Below are 19,241 nucleotides of genomic sequence, written 5' to 3' on the forward strand. Positions count from 1 at the left end.
GCAGGCAGATGATACATTCCTATAAGTAAGTCATGTTTATTCCTAATAAATTTTAAATATTGTAGAAACAATCACAGTAGTAGAGTCTGAGTTGTTTGGCTGTTTTCTTAGGGTACTAATTTATTTTTTAAAAGAAATCTTAAAGTTCTCAATTTAGAGATGATTAGAATAGCAAAATGTTTAAAGAACTAGAGGAAATCTTGGGTAGCCTGTATCAGCTGTAATACACTATAGTACTCTTAATCTGTTGCTCTGTGCCTCTCACACTCCCCACCAGCCCTCTCCTCTTCTAGTAATCCCAACTCCCTCATAACACAACCATCTACCAGTTTCTCCAGCCAAAAATCTAGCAGTCATCCTTTATTTCTCTCTGTACTTTATCTCTTACATCCTTGCCATCAACAAATCCTGCTGCTTCTACTTACCAAATATATCACAGAAGGGCTACTTCTCTCCACTGCCACCACCTCAGCACCCCCACAATCCCTTCTCTACTAGACTACTTCAAACCCTCCCAGTGTCTCCATGCTTTCATTATGAATCATTCTCCGTAGAAGAGCCAAAATCATCAACTTTAAAGGCTGGATCTCTATACTACTTAATATATTTAAAAATATATAAAGAAAAATAGAGCTAACATTAACATAGTCACTAGGAAATTGATTGAACTAGGAAATAAAACTTTACCAACACATTTAAATCCCCTTATATATCTCTCCCCAATCAACTTTCCCATTCATTAACCTCCAACATTCCTGTATTTGATGTTTACCAACACACTTGTTTTGGGGGGATCTATTACATGTATCTGTAAGCAACATATAAATACTATTTCTGCATTTTTAAAGTTTGATAAAATATTTAGCCATTCTCCCATGACATTCTCTTCCTTAAAACTTAGTACTAAAGAGGATTCCCCTTCACTCACAGAATGAAGACAGCTAGTGAGGTCATGTCCCGTGATGTTTCATAGACTCTGAGACGGCCCTAACGTGACCTTGGTGTTTTCCCAAGAGTATAGATAGTGCATAAACAGTGTCAACCTCATGATACTTAAAACTGTCTGAACCTCAGTTTACACATGAAGTTTCCAGAAGAATGAATTAAAAGACTGAAAATTATCATATTAAAAATAATTTATCATTCTTAGGGAAAAGTAATTTTTCTTATTGTATAAATGACAATTTCAACAAGAGTATAAATTAGATGTAATTATATAAACTGGAAGATAGGGTATATACATCCAAACATCATTCTAGTAATGGGCAGTTTAGATATATTTGATATAATAAAAATTTAGGATGTTAAAAATATCTACATTTTGGACATCATAAAAAAGCAAAGACAGGAATTCTTCTTGCCCACTCAGTAACTCACAAAGTTTTGCATAACAATTGCTGCAAACTGATCTCAGAAACAGAGCAATGATACATTTTCTATGAGTACAGACTGTGAAATACTACGGATTTTGCTTTATATAATATTGTTTGAGGCAATCTGTATAAGAAATAACATCAAGATTCATAATTGCACAAATCTGAAAGGCCTTACATTTCCCATCACAAATTACCCTACTGTCATAACTCACAAAGAAGTAATTGTAGTATTTTATAAACTGTTTACTGTCTAAGATTGCAAATTGTTTAGCTAATTCATACAAACTTCTTGGCTGCAAATCTTCAATGTCATAGGCCTGGGTCAGGTTATACTCCAGCTTCCAATTAGATTTTCCCTTTAGATTAGCATCTGTCAGGTTCAAGTAATACTGTAGTACATCCTATAGTTAAAAAGAGTAAAAAGCCTGGTTCGTTTTTTGGCATATGAAGTACTGCATATCAAGAAGAGTTCTTATTAGGATTTATGTGACATTCTTAATTTAAAGTATAGTCATTTTAAGAAGTGTGCATTGCTTTTAAAGAAAAAGAGTCCTGATAGAAAAATCTATATATTTTTTCATTTAAAAAATAATGAAAGAACATAACAGAAAATAATCCAACTACACAGAGGGATTTACAAAATAAAAAGCCTTTGATTCACACACATCAGAAGTAACCACTGCTAACAGTTGTATATAAATCAGTCATATGCAGGAGGTGGCTTGTACCAGCCCACAAATGCTGACTGTCAAATTTTCAGGCATCTTGCAAGTTAGTTGGTATCACTTTGGCAGCTTGAAATTGGCCATGATGGGAGTATTTATGCCATGGAAATCAGCAAACACTACAAATCAAAGCGCCTTTCCCCCTGCCCGGTGAACCAGCTGTTAAACACTTACCAACACTCCAGTGTATGTGTGCTGTTCTAGACTTTATGTACAAAGAAATATAAGTATTTAGAATATATATACCTATTTTCTATCTTTTTGGCTTTTTCAAAAAATGAAATTAAACTATACAAACTGTTTTGCACTTTTAAAAATGATATAGTATTATATCAGGTACATTTTTCTATGTCAGTATACACACACACACGTGTGTGTGTGTATCTGAGATTCAGATCCAAAAATAGGCAACTAATAGTTGTAAAAGAATTCCTTTGGGGACTTCCCTGGTGGACCAATGGTTAAGAATCTGCCTGCCAATGCAGGGGACACAGGTTCAAGCCCTGGCCCAGGAAGATCCCACATGCCGTAGAGCAACTAAGCCTGTGCACCACAACTACTGAGCCTGTGAGCCACAACTACTGAGCCCACGTGCCACAACTGCTAAAACCCGTGCACCCAGAGACCGTGCTCCACAATGAGAAGCCACCGCAATGAGAAGCCCCCACTTGCCACAACTAGAGGAAGCCCACGTGCAGCAACGAAGACCCAACGCAGCCAAAAACAAATAAATTAATTAATAAATTTTTAAAAATTCCTTTGGACTATTTTCTCAATTGTTTTATCTCATTTAATTTAACGTTTATGGATTAAACCAGATTTTTCCTGCCCTATCTTTTCTTGTAAAAACATGCTCTAGGGATTAACAAATCTATCCCCTACTAAATTTACCTAGGAGAAAAATACAGTTACATCAATAGAGACTTTAATTGAGAAATTCTTTTCATATTATATTTGTTGAAAGGGGCAGTACCCATAAGCTAAATGCCTGGCCTTTTGAGGCTGAATTGATATATAGAGTCATGTACCAGCTCCAGAGAGCTTTTTTAATTTTATTTTATTTTTCTTGTGGTATGCGGGCCTCTCACTGCTGTGGCCTCTCCCGTTGCGGAGCACAGGCTCTGGATGCGCAGGCTCAGCGGCCATGGCTCACGGGCCCAGCCGCTCTGCAGCATGTGGGATCTTCCCGGACCGGGGCACGAACCCATGTCCCCTGCATCAGCAGCCGGACTCTCAACCACTGCACCACCAGGGAAGCCCTCCAGAGAGCTTTTGTCTCAAAAGTTCCAACTCAATTTATTTTCTTCACAAAAAAAATTTTGCCAACATTTATTGAGTGCTTACTGTGAGCCAAGCATTTTTCCAAGTGCTTTAAGAATAGTTGTTCATGTAGTCCTCACAGCTACTTAGTGAAGTCAGTAATATTTTAATCCTGGTTTTAAGGGGAATAGACTAGGACACAGAGAAGTAGGGTAAGACCACTCATGACAGAGTATGGTTTCAGAGCCTGTATTCTTCTTCATAGCTGTGTTCTGGAGAAGAGTAATTAATAACAAATATGGAGTAGTGAAAAGTTTCAAATGTATGTAAGTCCACAAACAAGGCGCTACCCAATGAAACCCTTATCTAAGTAAATGTGAAGACCTTAGAAGACAGAAACAGCTTCCCAAAGGCTAACCTCATAAAACCACACTTAGAAAGTGCTGACATTCCAAATATAAAAAAGAAGAAAAACATCCTGAGATTTCAACATAAAGTACACCTCACAATAGCTGCGCTGAAAACATTCAACTAAGCTAATGAAAACTACAAAGATATGCATAAATATGGGGTCAATTCTAAAATTGTACCAACTTACCAGTAATTTATAATCACGAGGATCATATTGAAATAGTCTGACACCAGGATTGTTGGTCTGTTTTTCTAAAACACTCTTCACTGGAGTAACAGCAGGAGCCACGAACAAAGAATTTATCGGATTTCCTAGACAAAATATATGTACATAAATGTATATTTTTTAATAATTGAGTTTAACTATATTAAAAATATGAACAAATTCCAGATTAAGAGGTTAACAAAAGTAATGGCCAAATGATGTGTGATGCTTGATGGATCCTGATCTGAAACAACACTAAAGAGACACTTTTGAGAAAATAGGGGAAGTTTGACTATGAAGAGATTAAAAGAATTATTGTTGATTTCGTTAGGTAAGTTAATGGTATTATTATTATGTAAGTTATCCATATACTTAGCAATGAATACAGAAGCATGTAGGGCTGAAATACATTTGATGTTTGAGATTTATGTTCAAATACTTCAGAAAAAAAAGAATAAAGAATCATAGATAAAATAAGTGTGGCAAAATCTTGATAGATATTGAATATAAGTGATGGTACATGGGGGTTTGTCTTATAATTCTCTCTACGTATATATATATATTTGAAATTTTTCATAATAAAACTATCCAACTTATTACAAGTACACACACACAAAATATACAAAGCTAGGTTTTTTTGTACTCTACCTATAACAATATTCCAATAATTATATAGTAAGAATCTGATTTAAGTGTCACCATGTTTTATACATATTTGTTATAACAGCAGTCCCCAACCATTTTGGCATCAGGGACCGGCTTTGTGGAAGGCAATTTTCCCATGGGTGGGGGGGGTGGGTGATGCTTCAGGCGGTAATGGGAGCGAGGAGGAGTGATGGGGAACAGCAGATGAAGCTTCGCTCTGTGCGGCCCCGTTCTTAACAGGCTGCAGACAGCGGTCCGCAGCCCAGCGGTTGGGGACCCCTGTATTATAGAACTAAACTTCTGAGTAAAAAAGCTATCAAATGCTGAAAAATGGTCATTTTTACCAAGCCCACTCATTCTAGATGAAGAAGGTAGAGCATTTCAAAAATGTTCCCCAATTACTGAAAAAGAAAAAATACATATTGATTTTTCTCCTGGCTGACTACTAAAAAATCAGAACTCTTATTTTGTTAACTCTCAGTTTTCTTGCCCTTATGCAGAAGTTATCTTTAAAAATAGATAATCGTTGTCTTATTTAATGCTAGAGCTTCTTCTATATTTTTTCTTTTAATGCTGAGTAGATGACAATGTCGATAAGCACTTAAAAGTAGGAGCTTAATTTATTTTAAACCAACAGTAAATTGTGCTTTGCTCTTTAAATTCTGAGAAGTAAATCTAGTCATATCAAAGGAAACTTGAGTCTAGCAGGTAAATAAAAAAAGAGTGATTCTCTAAACTTGAGGACCTAAAAGAACATTTGAGTGAACTGAGGGTTTCAGAGGCTTTTGTGTCAACAGCAGTCAAATGATGATGGCCTTGTGGAGCTAAAAGGAAGAAACTCAGTGGCAGGACTAAATATGATTTGGACAGTGGCCATCACTCACAGAAGGTAACTGAGAAAAAGCAGGTGCTGGCAGGTAGATTTAATAAAACTTTTAATTTACTGGATCAGTAAAAATTAATGGATATGCACTCTTTTGCTCTAGCATCTTGGACTGAGGAGATGCAAATAGAATGTTATATTACCTTTTTTATCTGAAAGAACCATAATACTATCTCTGTGAGTGTGTCCATAAAATTGTCCTGCAATGATGTTACTGTATTTTCTAAAAATGTCTATCAGTTTCTCATTATAGTATTCTCTCATTGCCGTGATGCCCCTTGAATAAGGCAGGTACCCCACTGGAACATGAGCTATGATGTACACCTGGAGAAAGAAACACAAAGAGGACTGATGAGAATCTTTCTGCACATTTTTCACAACAAAATGATTTAGATACCCAAGATTGAAAGTATATTAATTAAATTTTAGAAAGCAAATATACCATTTCTCCTATTTATTTACCAAAAATAGATGAAATTAGGAAACTATTAATGGCCCTATATTTGCACTTGTCTATTGGAACTACATGGTTTATGATGTAAGGTAACTGTGACGTTGCTCAAAAATTTTTTTTAAATATCAACAGATGTCAATCAATCCCCAGAGCATTAAAAGCAAGTAAAACAAGCAACAACAGCAGAGGCAAATCACAAAGTGCTTCATGTAAGAACATCTTTAAATTTTAATACTTTTATTAATACCTGACCCCACTCAAGTCTAATAAGTATACAAGTTTAACCCTCTGTTCATCCCATGATGATGTTGGTCTACAGCATCTACCTTCTCCTTATTTTGCTGAGAGATGTTCAGTGTGTTTTCTAGCCATTCAAACTGATTTGCTGGGTCAGTCTTATTTAGGGTCACGATATTTGGGCCATAGTATAAGTTTGTGTTGAGACTGATGATCCTAAAGTTCAGATTAGTTGAAACTTTCTGTGAATAAAAGCCACCTATAAAAACAAATTTGAAACACATTCTGGAATAATACACACACAGATACATAGATACTGTGAAAGCAAAATCTTAATTAAGGTTTTCAATCCATTTAGGCAGGTTATACTTATTTCTTATTCTTTAGTTTGCACATACATAGGCTGTCATTGGATAAGAATCAGATTTAACAAACATTTATTGAAAACCTACTATGCGTCAAGCCCAATGTTGCCACTTCCACAAATTGAGGTAACAACAGTTGTATCCAACATTCACATGAAAAGATAACTAAATGTTTTGGCACTAGGCACTGAGGTACTGAATATTATAAAAGAAAGATTAATACATCAACTTCTACTTTTGTATGTTTGGGGAATTAAGATAAGAGATATTGTGAAATCTAAAATCCAAAGAATGGGAACACATGGATCTTGCCAGAGAATACTGAGGAAGAAATGTCAGATAAACCAGAGCTGCTACAATCTCAGGTGAGATGAGGCTTAAAGGTATAACCCCACTCACACCTGTGAACCAGTGGTGACAGAACACTCCCGTGGCACTTTCAGCCACTTGGACCCTGTCCCTGCTTTCTTCACCCAGGGCCCACTCACCATCCATGCCACTCCCTGGCTTTCAAACATGATAAGGCCTCCAGAAAAACTGGGCACAGGGACTCTGCAGAATTGGCACACCCGAGCAAACATTAAAGATCTAAGTCTAAACAACATGAACTGAGATAAAAAATAGAGATAAAATAGGGATGAGTAAATCTTTCACTTACCTTTCCTTAGAGTACTAATAGCTTCTTCATCCAGCCATGGCTTCCAGAGGCTTGCTACTGCATTGTACACCTTGCTGGTGAATATAGGCAGTTGATCCTGGCCACAAACAATATAATCCACCATTGAAACTCTAAAGATATATGGATGAATTCATTTAAATATCACTTGAGCGGTTACTACTATGTTAGGCATCTGGAGATGCAGGAATACTAGATAGACTTAATTTTCAAGGATATATAACTTAATTGGGGAGATGGAGGACAAAATGTAACCAATCATCTATAAGACAATGTGCTAGGTACCACCACAAGGGTTCTGGGAGTGGAAAAGCAAGAACAGTCAAGTCTAGCCCAGAGAGTCAGCAGGGAGAGTGAAAAGAGCATTTGAACCAGTACTTGAATAATGATTTCATCAAGTTGACAAGAAAGGTAATCAAAGCAAAAATAATGGCCCAGACACCAACACAGTGCCATATACAGAAACAAGCCCTTGTTTCAGTGTGACTGGGGTATAGAATGGACGTGAGAATATGCTTATTATAGAGACACTGAAGGCAGGTTTTAGCCTGAATATGTAGGACCTGGTGTAGCATGCCTAGGAGATGGATTTCAGAATTAAACAAAATTCTCTGAAATGTTAATACTAGTATAAATCTTTTTAACTTCTTGAATGAAGACTTATAACCACATTTTTGCTTTTTTGCTTGTTTGTTTTATTGGAGTATATAGTTGCATTACAGTGTTGTGTTAGTTTCTGTTGTACAGCAAAGTGAATCAGTTGTACGTATACATATATCCTCTCTTATTTAGATTTCCTTCTCATTCAGGTGACCACAGAGCACTGAGTAGAGTTCCCTGTGCTATAAGGGTGTGGTGAAAAGGGAACCTTCCTGCACTGTTGGTGGTAATGTAAACTGATACAACCACTACAGAAAACAGCATGGAGGTTCCTTAAAAAACTAAGAATAGAACTACCATGTGACTCAGCAATCCCACTACTGGGCATATACCCTGACAAAACCATAATTCAAAAAGAATCAGGTACCACAATGTTCATCGCAGCACTATTTACAATAGCCAGGACATGGAACCAACCTAAGTGTCCATCAACAGATGAATGGGTAAAGATGTGGCACATATATACAACAGAATAATATTCAGCCATAAAAAGAAATGAAATTGAGTTATTTGTAGTGAGGTGGATGGACCTAGAGTCTGTCATACAGAGTGAAGTAAGTTAGAAAGAAAAAAACATGTTTTTGATTTGAAGTCTCTTTATGTCAGCCTAAAGCATATCGCTCTGATTTTTTAAATAATATATGTATAATACCTTATACCATATTTTTATCATCCTATTTTATCATATTATAATAAAGTATCTTTATGGTGACATAAGCTCAGGGGAAGAAAAAAAACTTCAAGAAAGTACATACTGAATAAAAACCCAGAAATCATTTGTGAAATTGGATAATTATTCCTATTTTTTGTTTCAAAAAATTATAGTAAAAAACTGAAGCCATTTTCTTCACTCTCTTCATTTCCTTCTCTATATTGGTGACACAGACCTATTTCTTAAAGGAGTTTCCCTGTCATCATTAATTAAAATTCTTAGTTTTATTTTTTTTAAGATGACACCCAAGTCACATTAGTTCCTAATACATGTGCTTAATACATAATGAAAATACAAATATATGCAGGGCAAGTAATAAGCAAATGACTTTTTTTAACTGAAACTGATTATCCAAAGGATATTTTCAATTTGTGTCAGCGATCAGAGTCATCTGTCTGAAAATTACACAATGGCTTAGGCCAATCTAAATTCTGATTAAAAATTGGTAATCATCATCATCATCATCATCATCATCATCATCATCATCAAAAACCCAATATCTTAGCCATTTGTTTACATTGGGATGGATGCCAAGATACTGGTATGGTCATGTAGAATCAAAATTATATAAACATTGCTCTAGATTTTTCTGTCTATTTTAAGTATGAAAAATATGAGCACCAGAGAAGTTAAGTGATTTATCCAGGGAGAGCTGGTCAGCCCCAGAGCTGGGTCTAAATCCCAGGTTTTTCTACCATCACTCTTACATCCAGTTATCTACTGCACAATGGGAAGTGACCCACTCACCAGTTTGGTGGCACCAGCCTTGCCATGGTAGGAGTACCTGAGGACCCTGGCCCAGACTGCTTCCTTGAGTGGCAATGGGAAGAAATCCCTGGGCTGTCCACACAAATATCTATTTCTGATGTAGTGGGTGGGAATTTGTGTCTGTATTTGTGTGTTTATGTAGCTATGTTTAAATACATGTTTATGAGGTTTTAGTGGAGAAATAATACATCTGATTTATTTGTTACTAACATTCACCGGAATTTGAGCTCAGATATGAGAAGTCTCTAGGAGAATTTGTCGTAGGGCTTTCATGTTACATCTGACCTTCCTGAAACTGGGATGGAAGGATGGCAGTAGAATAATAGAAGGTTTTCAGATATAAGGTCATAAGCTAGGAAGAGAAAACAATTAACTGTTTAAGGTATAAAGGCTGCCAGGTTATCCTAGCTGTACATATAATCAGATATATTTTAGAAGTTGGATAGCATCTATATCTTTGAATTATTATAAGATTTGGCTTTGCAAAAAGAAGGCAGAGATAAAAGTAAAATAAAACCAATCCTCAGAGGAGTTAGGAAACATGTGTCCCATGTCACTGCTTCATGCTACAAAACCACCACTTCACTTACTGAGGGCTTATTATGTGCCAGGTAGGAAACTATGCACTTTCCGTATAATGTCACTAATTCTCCCCCAAACTTTGCAAAGTAGGTATTATTGCTCTTGTTTACAAATGATCAGGGATAATTATGTGCATTATCCAAGTTGCTCAAGCTATTAAAAGCAGGACAGGACAGGTTTTTAACTTCTAGTGAACGTGGCTCTAAACCCCACATGTTTTCCATTACAACAGTCTGCCTGTCACCTAAAGCATATAAAAACAATGTGTGTAACCTCTGATTCCTGGAGTTTGCCCATTCCCAAGCCTCTGCCCTGTGTGGTCTAACATCTCAACAGTAACAAAAGCTGACCACTGGTTGAAAGGCCAACTCGCAAAGATTCACATATTGTTCATCTCAAGACAGGAGGCCGGGCTGAAGAAGTCACTTGAAACTTAAGCTCATCATAGAGTGCAACTTTTCAAAGTCACATTATTCACATTAATTAACTATTATAATCAAAACCTTCATTAAGCAGCCTTTTGACATGAGATGGAAAAGATATGCTAAACCAAAAGAAAAATGTAGACAAAGAAAGGCATGAAAGTAAATATAATATTTAGGAAATATTGATATGTTGGTCTTGGTCTGGCAAGAGTAAAGGATGTGTGAAAGGATGTTTGTTTAACTGAACACAAAAGACCCAGGATGTGGGCTCTCCCACTAAGTGATTGTGAGCGCCGGAACAAGCAACTTAACATTTCTGGGCCTCAGTTTTCTCTTTTGTAAAATGAAGAGTTGATCTAGACACGGGGTCAGCAAACTTTTCCTATGAAGGGTCAAAAAATAAATATTACTTTAGGCTTCTGGGCCATGTAGTCAATGTGGCAACTACTCTACTCTGCTGTTACAGTACACAAGCAGCCACAGGCAAAACAGAAAGCACAGCCATGGCTGTGTTCCAGCAAAACTTTATTTACAAAAACAAGTATCAGACTGCATTCGGACCACAGGCCCTGTTTGCCAAGCCCTGAACTAAACAACAATCTCTAAGATCTCTTGAATCTGAACAAATCTATGATCTACACTGCTATAGCAGATCACTGTAACCAGGGCTGCTATCTGATTGTTATGCACAGGCTGTTTAATAAACAGTCACCCTAACAGGTTGAAGCCTGGGCCGTATCAGGCATTAAAAATATTATGAACATGCTCTCTGCCTTGAATCACATCTTGAACATGGACCTCCCTTTTTGGTTCTTATGATGATTTGCTATGCTTTTGTTTTTAATCACAATCCAGCTTAGATCAGAGTATGGGTAGCTTAGTATGCCTAATAGAAATTCTGAAAAATGTAAACATTTGTCAACATTAACCGTTTTTGCTAACCTGAACATGGAAATTCAAATGAACAAAATTATTCAAAAGAAAGGAGAAACTGAGGAAGAATACAAAGGAAATCAAGAATTAATAACTCACAAACTAGGTAATTTTATTCCAAAATCTCACTATGGATATAACTTTTTATGAACTATTAGGAGTCCCTTTCAAGTACCCAAAGCACTTGTCTTGCCTTCCTCGATGGTTAGTATTAAGAGCAAACTCCACCTCCATGAGTGCCCCTCCCATGCCCTATCATCAGCTAGTTACCAGCATAACTTTGACACTACTGATGGAAAAAATACTTTAAGCATTTTTAGAAGTTGTGGTCAAATTTACCTGTGGCCAATAGTCATGATTACCCAGTGCAGGGAAAACCTGGAGATTTGGAAAGAGACTCTGGACTGTGGTTGTCATATTAGCAATCACATTTATGACGGCATCTGTTGAGAGTTCACGCACTGGAACGTGAGGTGGGCTATCCCTGTAAGGGAGACAGAATCATAGAGAACAAAATCAGTTTCTATAAAAAGTCACTAGACTCCTGTGTAATGCCTTGCTGTATTGTCATTGTCAAATTCCACTATAAATCAACAGATGATAAAGAGTTGATAAACTACTCTTCATTTACCTTTGTCCCACAGGGAAGCCTATAAAAAAGAAAATTTGTGAAATACAAAAGATAAACTGGAAATCTCAGTCTATTTCACTGCCTGACTGAAGATTTATAAGAGGCAAAAATTTTTAGCAATTAAAAGCACAGATTCCAGGGCCAAAAGTGCCAGGTTTGCCATTTATTAGCTGTGTGCACTTGGGCAAGTTACTTAGATACTCAGTGCCTTCATTTCCTTATCTGTAAAATGGGAATAATAATATCCATTGTGAAGATTAAATGAGTTACAATGTATAAATTAAAACAGTGCCACGGTCATCATTGCAGGTCCAGGAAATATTAGGCCTCTTCACTCTGTCATGATGGATGGAATTTGTTAATTACACCACCAGAAGACGATGTTTGCAAAATCGCTATCACAGGTTAACTCCCATTGTTGCCTTTCGTTTTTGGATTATTTAATCAAGACCTATTATCACATTAATAAACACCTCAAGACACTGACACAAATACACTGTTTATGGATTCATCTCTTAGTTAACATGGACATATTTCTAGAGCCTGTATTCTAAACAAACAAAGAAAGAAACAAAACTCGGTCTTTTAAAGTTTTTCTTATCCCTAATAATGTTGATTAATTTGATCTAGTATTTTTTAAACCCCAAGAATTCTTGAAACATAATATATATTCTTATGAAATTCGGCATTCTAATGAAGCTTAGGACACTGTAGATACATACTGAGTAACTAAGGGTATTTATATAATCACTCACCCTGTCCATATCATAAAAGATGCTTCCTGTCCTGAATTTTTAATAAAATCAAATGCTGACAAAATGAGGTGATAAGGAGAATCACATAGAACATCTCCAAAAGGGCCAGGATTGGAGGCATTTGCACCTTTCGAGGAAGCGCACACTTTTGTGTGGTCATCTGTGATGTGGTAAGTAGGGTCTAAGTGTAAGTCAGTCACATGCCAAAACTGTCCTGGTGATGAGAAAATAAATGCTGTTAAATCTACTTCTCTTTTGGAATTCCCATACCAATATTTACAGTAAGACGAGACAGTTGCTCCACCCTGTGATAGAGGAAGCCTTAGTAATTTAAATATTCATATGCCCTGAAGTTAAGTACACTCTTTCCCTGTCAGAAATAAGGATTCTAAAGACAATAGGAAGACTTTACTAGAATTTACTATTTACACACATCAGAACTGATGAAGTCACTCACAGCATGACTACTTAATAAAGACTACATGACAAACATAAGTTTGCATAGTGATATATATGGAGACATCCTTCTGGGAAGTCAATAATAATCCCATATTGTATCTTAATAGCATGTCTCCTTCCTTGTAGAATTTAAGGCTTTAGAATTTATTTTCTTCTTGTAGAAAAATGGACAAAAAATATGATGTTTTGTTAGGGTCACACAGTGAATAGATTTCAGAACTTGTAACTAATAAATCTCACTCCTAATTTCTTGTAAAACCTTGCTTCTCAACATTAATGAAAAAAGAGTCTTCAGTTTAGCTTTCAGCCAAAAATAGCCACTGCCAGAGGTTCTTAAAAGCTATTTAACAGAGGAACATCTTCTATCATACACTTGTATAAGATGTTTATAATATTAAGGGAAGCATTTGTTAAAGAAGATGCTTCCACTGGGTTTTCACGGAGAAGCCCAAGACCCACTTGATAGCACCCCTGATTGGAAATCATCTTGAGAAAGATTCTTTCATTGAAGGAAACACAGGTTAATCATAGTAGTATCTCTCTTTATTAAGTATTTACTATGTGCCAGACATTGTGATAAGCAATTTAAATATACTGTGTCTTTTCATTCTCAAAACTACTCTCTGAAGTAGGAATCACTGTTCTCATTTTAGAGTTCAGAAATTAATGCTGGATCAGTTAGAAAATTTACTCTAGTATATACAGCTTAATCATTGGCAGAGACAAAATGTAACCCCTCATTTTGAAGGGCCCTCAAGTTTGCTTATACTTAATTTACATATATCTTCAGTGATTTTGCTGCCTTCTCATATGCAACCAATAAACTGTTTTAATATTGAGACTTTTTCAAACTTTGAATTTGGAGCTCACTCTGATTAGGTGTAATTTACAATAGGAAACATCAGAAGTGACATAGCAGCAGAGCTACACCAGAAGCGTGGAGGAAATAAGTAGAATGCAAGCTTTTATCTATACAAATGATAAAAGCTAAGTATGGGGCTTCCCTGGTGGCGCAGTGGTTGTGAGTCTGCCTGCCGATGCAGGGGACACGGGTTCGTGCCCCAGTCCGGGAAGATCCCACGTGCCGCGGAGCGGCTGGGCCCGTGAGCCATGGCCGCTGAGCCTGCGCGTCCGGAGCCTGTGCTCCGCAACGGGAGAGGCCACAACAGTGAGAGGCCCGCGTACCGCAAAAAAAAAAAGCTAAGTATGCACCTGAGCAAACACTTGGATAAAATCCAAAGCTGGATAATAAAGTAGAAAATTGAAAGCAGTTAAATTAAGGTGGAAAAGGTGTACTATATTTAGGATGTTATTTCTTCGCAAAGTTGTTGTAATTTGATAACACATTTAAGTTCACAGCTAAGAAGTGGGAGACAGAAGATCTAGAACAAAGTAGTCATTAAATAGTCTTTATGGTCAATTACTTGGTATTCAGCCCCCATTTGAAAACATTTGCCAAGAGTAATTTATTTTCTTCCATAATGCAGAAAGTACTCCAACTCTTTTTCCAGCTTGGACATACTTTACCCAGCACATAAAGTGGTTTGGCAGATAGCTCAGAATCATCCTGGTGGTTGCCCTTCCTTGGGGTATAAATATATACTGCATCTCTATTTCATGTAAATATGTATATTATTATTCATAGAATGTTAAGGTATGTAGTAAACTACACACAGAACAGCACAGTGTTATGGTTAAGGATGGGGGCTCTGGAATCAGACTACCTTACTTCAAAGCCAAGCTCTTCTTCCTAATCTAGTTGTATGATCTCGGCCTGTTTCATCTGTAAAATGGGAATAATATTATTGTCTACTGAATGAGGGTTAAGTGACTTAGTAGCAGAAAGAGCCTGGCATCTGGTAAGCTCAACATTAGTTGTATTGTTATTCATTTGTAATGTCAAGCTTGCATCTGAGATTGAATTTCCTCATTTCCAAGTAATAGCTGAAATGTATTGAGTACTTACTGTAAGTTTAATACTGTTTCTTATGCTTTACGTGTATTAACTGACCATTATTTCCATTTTACAGGTAAGGAACTGCAGCACTCAGAAATTAAATGCAAGTCACGTATGTCATGTGCAGCAGAACCAAGACAGCAATTCAGGAAATCTGACGCCAGAGTCCACATGGCTCTTAACCACTGCACACAGTACCTCTCTGTGCGTGCTCACATTCAAATGTCCTTCCAGAAAAAGGTCCTTCCATCTCACTTGCCTCATGTAAGATAGATAACAGCTACACCTATAGGAGATACTGTGACAACTAAGGGACATTTAATTATTAATATATTAAACTTTGTAAAACAAAACTGGAAACACATTAAGGACACATTCCTCTGATGTAACCTATTACCTGGATTTATATATCCCCAGCATCTAGAATACGTCTGACCTATAGTAGGTCCTCAACAAACATTCTTTAATTAGGCACAGGCAGATTCAGAATTTCCTCAATATCACATGATGACTCAGTAATGAAAGCTGAAATGGAACCAGTCTCTCCAGACTTGCAGTCTAGCGCCCTTTCCACTACATTGGATTGCTAGACAGATAAGTGAGGAATAATTATTTAGGTGCACTGAAGGGTGTCTTTAAATAGAAGCCAAGAATGGAGCCCTGACAGGTCCTTAACCTGGGATTTATGAATAATGAAACCCTGGAGGCCTCACCTCCCACCTCTAATGAAATTTATACAAAATACTGTGTGTGTGTGTGTGTGTGTGTGTGTGTGTGTGTGTCCAAGGCCAGAGACCTGGCCTGTGGCAGAGCCCACACTTCAATTGATTCTCTGGTTCGCAGTCCAATGTTCTTTTCACTACACAATAATTGCTTTCTTGTTCTGCAGATAATCTTTAAAAAGATTCCCACATATGTATATGTGTATATGTGTGTGTGTTGTAAACATATCTAGATAAATGCTCAAATCAATCTTATCTTATCTTTGGGATACATCATAATTCAGATGTTTGGACATAGGGTTGTTGTTTAAAATAGGTGTTTTTTTAATTTGTTTATATTGTCAGTTCCTACCAAATACTCCATCAGGTCCTGAGTTACTAAATCTAAAATATTGTGACCAAACACAACCAGGTGAAGTCTCCCTGGGCTGTTGTCCTCTGACCACTGGGACTTGACAGAAAGCTGAGACTGGGAATTTGCACACACACACACATACACACACACACCACGGTGTAAAGAAGTCCTAGCATTTGGGGTGGGAACAGGGGGAGAGGGAAGGTCACATCAAGCGGAAAGCATATAAATTAATATATCCAATGTGAACCTGCTGAATGGACACTTCAGCAGGTCTCTGAACCTTGGTTCCCCCCTCCCTCTCTCTTCCCCAGGTGTAGCTTCCCTACAGAAAACAGGGCGGTGTGAAGTGGAGACTCACTAGACCCCAGAAAGCTGTCATTGAGGCCTTCAGCAATCAGATCCTTAAAACCAAAAGGTGCGTCTGCCATGGGTTGGCCTCCTGCATTCTAGGACATTTTATCTTAAAATCCTAAACAGCCACATAATTAAAGAAAAGCAGCTTTCATGAAAGCAGAAGCCAGCAGCCTGCATAAGTATTTGAGAACAATTTCTTGTTACCACTGACAGTTGGGAAACCAGATTGACAGTTCTTGCTTTCAACTGCCTGACAGCTGAGTCATCAGGACCTGGCTCTTGAACAAACAGGAGGCATTTTTGCCCAGAGCATTTCCAAAATCATGTGAGAGTAAAGTGATAGAGAAGAGAGGAGGTTTCAGCGCCAAGTACTAAGCTGTTTCAGAGACAGCTATGCCCAAACCACAAAACACAACTCCACCCATCCCATTTCGCCCCCCTCTAGATGACAAAGGAATTATGTTTAAAGTTGAGTCAGGGAGGTGAGGGTGGGTACCTTGACCTTTAACACTGAAGGCTCAGGTGGCATCACAAAATCTCTCATCCAACGTTTATCCATTCTGGACCAGTGGTTCTCAGACTCTAGCATCTATCACAATCACCTGGACAATTTGGGTTTTTTGTTGTTTTGTTTTGTTTTTTAATTTTTTTTTACATCTTTATTGGAGTATAATTGCTTTACAATGGTGTGTTAGTTTCTGCTTTATAACAAAGTGAATCAGTTGTACATATACATATGTTCCCATATCTCCTCCCTCTTGCGTCTCCTTCCCTCCCACCCTCCCTATCCCACTCATCCAGGTGATCACAAAGCACCGAGCTGATCTCCCTGTGCTATATGGCTGCTTCCCACTAGCTATCTATTTTACGTTTGGTAGTGTATATGTGTCCATGCCACTCTCTCACTTTGTCACAGCTTACCCTTGCCCCTCCCCATATCCTCAAGTCCATTCTCTAGTAGGTCTGTGTCTTTACCCTAGGTTCTTCCAGAAAAAAGTCCTTCCATCTCACTTGCCTCATGTAAGATAGATAACAGCTACACCTATAGGAGATACTGTGACAACTAAGGGACATTTAATTATTAATATATTAAACTTTGTAAAACAAAACTGGAAACACATTAAGGACACATTCCTCTGATGTAACCTATTACCTGGATTTATATATCCCCAGCATCTAGAATACGTCTTACCCCTAGGTTCTTCATGACATTTTTTTTCTTTTAGATTCCATATATATGTGTTAGCATACGGTATTTGTCTTTCTCTTTCTGACTTACTTCACTCTGTATGACAGACTCTAGGTCCATCCACCTCACTACAGATAACTCAATTTCGTTTCTTTTTATGGCTGAGTAATATTCCAGTATATATATGTGCCACGATTTGTTAAACAGATCGTTGGGGCTCAATTCTCCGAGAGTTTCCGATTTGGCAGGTCTGGGGTGAGGCTAAAAACTTGCATTGTTAACGCGTTTAAGCGACGCTGGTGCTCCTGGTGCAGGACCCCACTTTGAGAACCACTTGTGTACAGGCGCTGGGCTAAGCGTTGGGAATGAATTGACATCGGCCCTGCCGGCGGGGAGCCCAGGGGCGTCCAGGTAAAATGAAGGCCCCGTGCGTTCTAACGTAGACTAACGAGCGCGGAGCGCCAGGGCTGCAACAGCGCTGAGGTTGGAGGAGTGGGAAGAAAAGGCCACCAAATTTGACGGCGCAGGACAGAAGAAACTCAGTCCCACTGAAATTTACACTGCTGAGAAGCTGAAACCCCCCGCAGCTCCCCCTCCGCTCTGGGCAGATTCGGGGCCTCTGGAAATGCGGGACACCCAGCCCCCAGCTTCTTTTTCCATTGAGACACCCAGTTTTTCCTTCCTTTCCCCCGGGCACAAAACACCTGGAGACGCAAAGCGAAAACAACTGCCCGGGAGGAGCAGCGGCCCCCACTGTCCGCAGCCAGTCGCGGCCTCCCCGCCGAGCCGAGCTGGCGCTAGTGTCCTGCCGTCGCCCTCGCCCTCCCCGCGCCCCGCAGGGGGAGTCGCAGCCCAGAGCCTTGGCCGGGGCCACTGCTGCCCACACGCACTTTTCTCGGCTTTGCGCAGGCGCTCTGGCCGCCGCTCCTGGGCAGCTCCCGGCGGGAAAAGGATACAGACGACTCACCCACCGCCGGACTGGGACTCGGGCCGCCAGTGGGAGCCAGAGGCAGTCCGAAGCCGGGGCGGCAGTGCCAGGCAGCCAGCAGGCAGCAGACGAGCGCGCCCAGCAGCGCCATCGCGGGTCGCGGCCACGGGCCTGGGAGACCTATTGCAGTCCCGGGGCTCCACACGACCTTCGGGCCCAGGGCTGGGGAGGAGGAAGAAGACCTCTGCTGGGGTTGACACCCAGTGGTCACGTGAGAGGGCAGAGTCCTTAATGAGTAGGTTCAGTTGACCTTCAACAGCTGTCTAGCGATTATCTGGCTTTTCCCGTTGTTGTTTGTGTCTCAACGTCAGTGACTGGCCTGGGAAGGAATGTGCTTGGAACAACCCCTCGCAGATCATCTTGCCTAAGTGCCACCTGAGGCTGAGCGCATGGGACTCCTCTGCAGAAGTGATGCAGAGAACCTCGAAGTGTCTCGATTTGAACTAGGTCGGCAGAGATCTGCGATACAGTGGATCTGAGTGTGGCCCCTCGACCAGCAGTGTCAGCACTA

General features: G+C 38.9%; 1 protein-coding gene across 2 annotated transcripts; it reads right to left on the reverse strand.

The window, feature by feature from the left end:
- Positions 1 to 265: 265 nt before the first annotated feature.
- On the reverse strand, positions 266 to 18,877 carry SMPDL3A (sphingomyelin phosphodiesterase acid like 3A). Of its 2 annotated transcripts, XM_082633468.1 has the most exons (8): positions 18,710 to 18,877; positions 12,704 to 12,917; positions 11,657 to 11,801; positions 7,220 to 7,316; positions 6,286 to 6,455; positions 5,649 to 5,829; positions 3,960 to 4,084; positions 266 to 1,777 (listed from the first exon to the last, which is right to left on the reverse strand). In XM_082633468.1, exons 1-8 carry the CDS (start codon positions 18,819 to 18,821, stop codon positions 1,460 to 1,462), a joined length of 1,362 nt encoding a protein of 453 aa, XP_082489594.1. In that variant the 5' UTR covers positions 18,822 to 18,877; the 3' UTR covers positions 266 to 1,459. The 2 variants fall into 2 exon arrangements, with proteins under 2 accessions (XP_082489594.1, XP_082489595.1); XM_082633469.1 differs by lacking the exon at positions 12,704 to 12,917 and having other exon boundaries at positions 18,710 to 18,786.
- Positions 18,878 to 19,241: the final 364 nt, after the last annotated feature.

The sequence above is a fragment of the Mesoplodon mirus genome (assembly GCF_964341445.2).
Source record: "Mesoplodon mirus genome assembly, chromosome: 10".
Lineage (NCBI taxonomy): Eukaryota > Metazoa > Chordata > Mammalia > Artiodactyla > Ziphiidae > Mesoplodon > Mesoplodon mirus.

What these genes read in the sequence shown, in the direction of transcription:
- SMPDL3A (XM_082633468.1), bottom strand. Translation starts at nt 18,821, where the DNA reads ATGGCGCTGCTGGGCGCGCTCGTCTGCTGCCTGCTGGCTGCCTGGCAC. An exon ending in GGTTCTTTCAGATAAAAAAG is followed by an intron (nt 4,085 to 5,648) that starts GTAATATAACAT and finishes TATTTTGTCTAG; the next exon opens with GAAATCCGATAAATTCTTTG. An exon ending in CTCGTGATTATAAATTACTG is followed by an intron (nt 1,778 to 3,959) that starts GTAAGTTGGTAC and finishes TTTTAACTATAG; the next exon opens with GATGTACTACAGTATTACTT.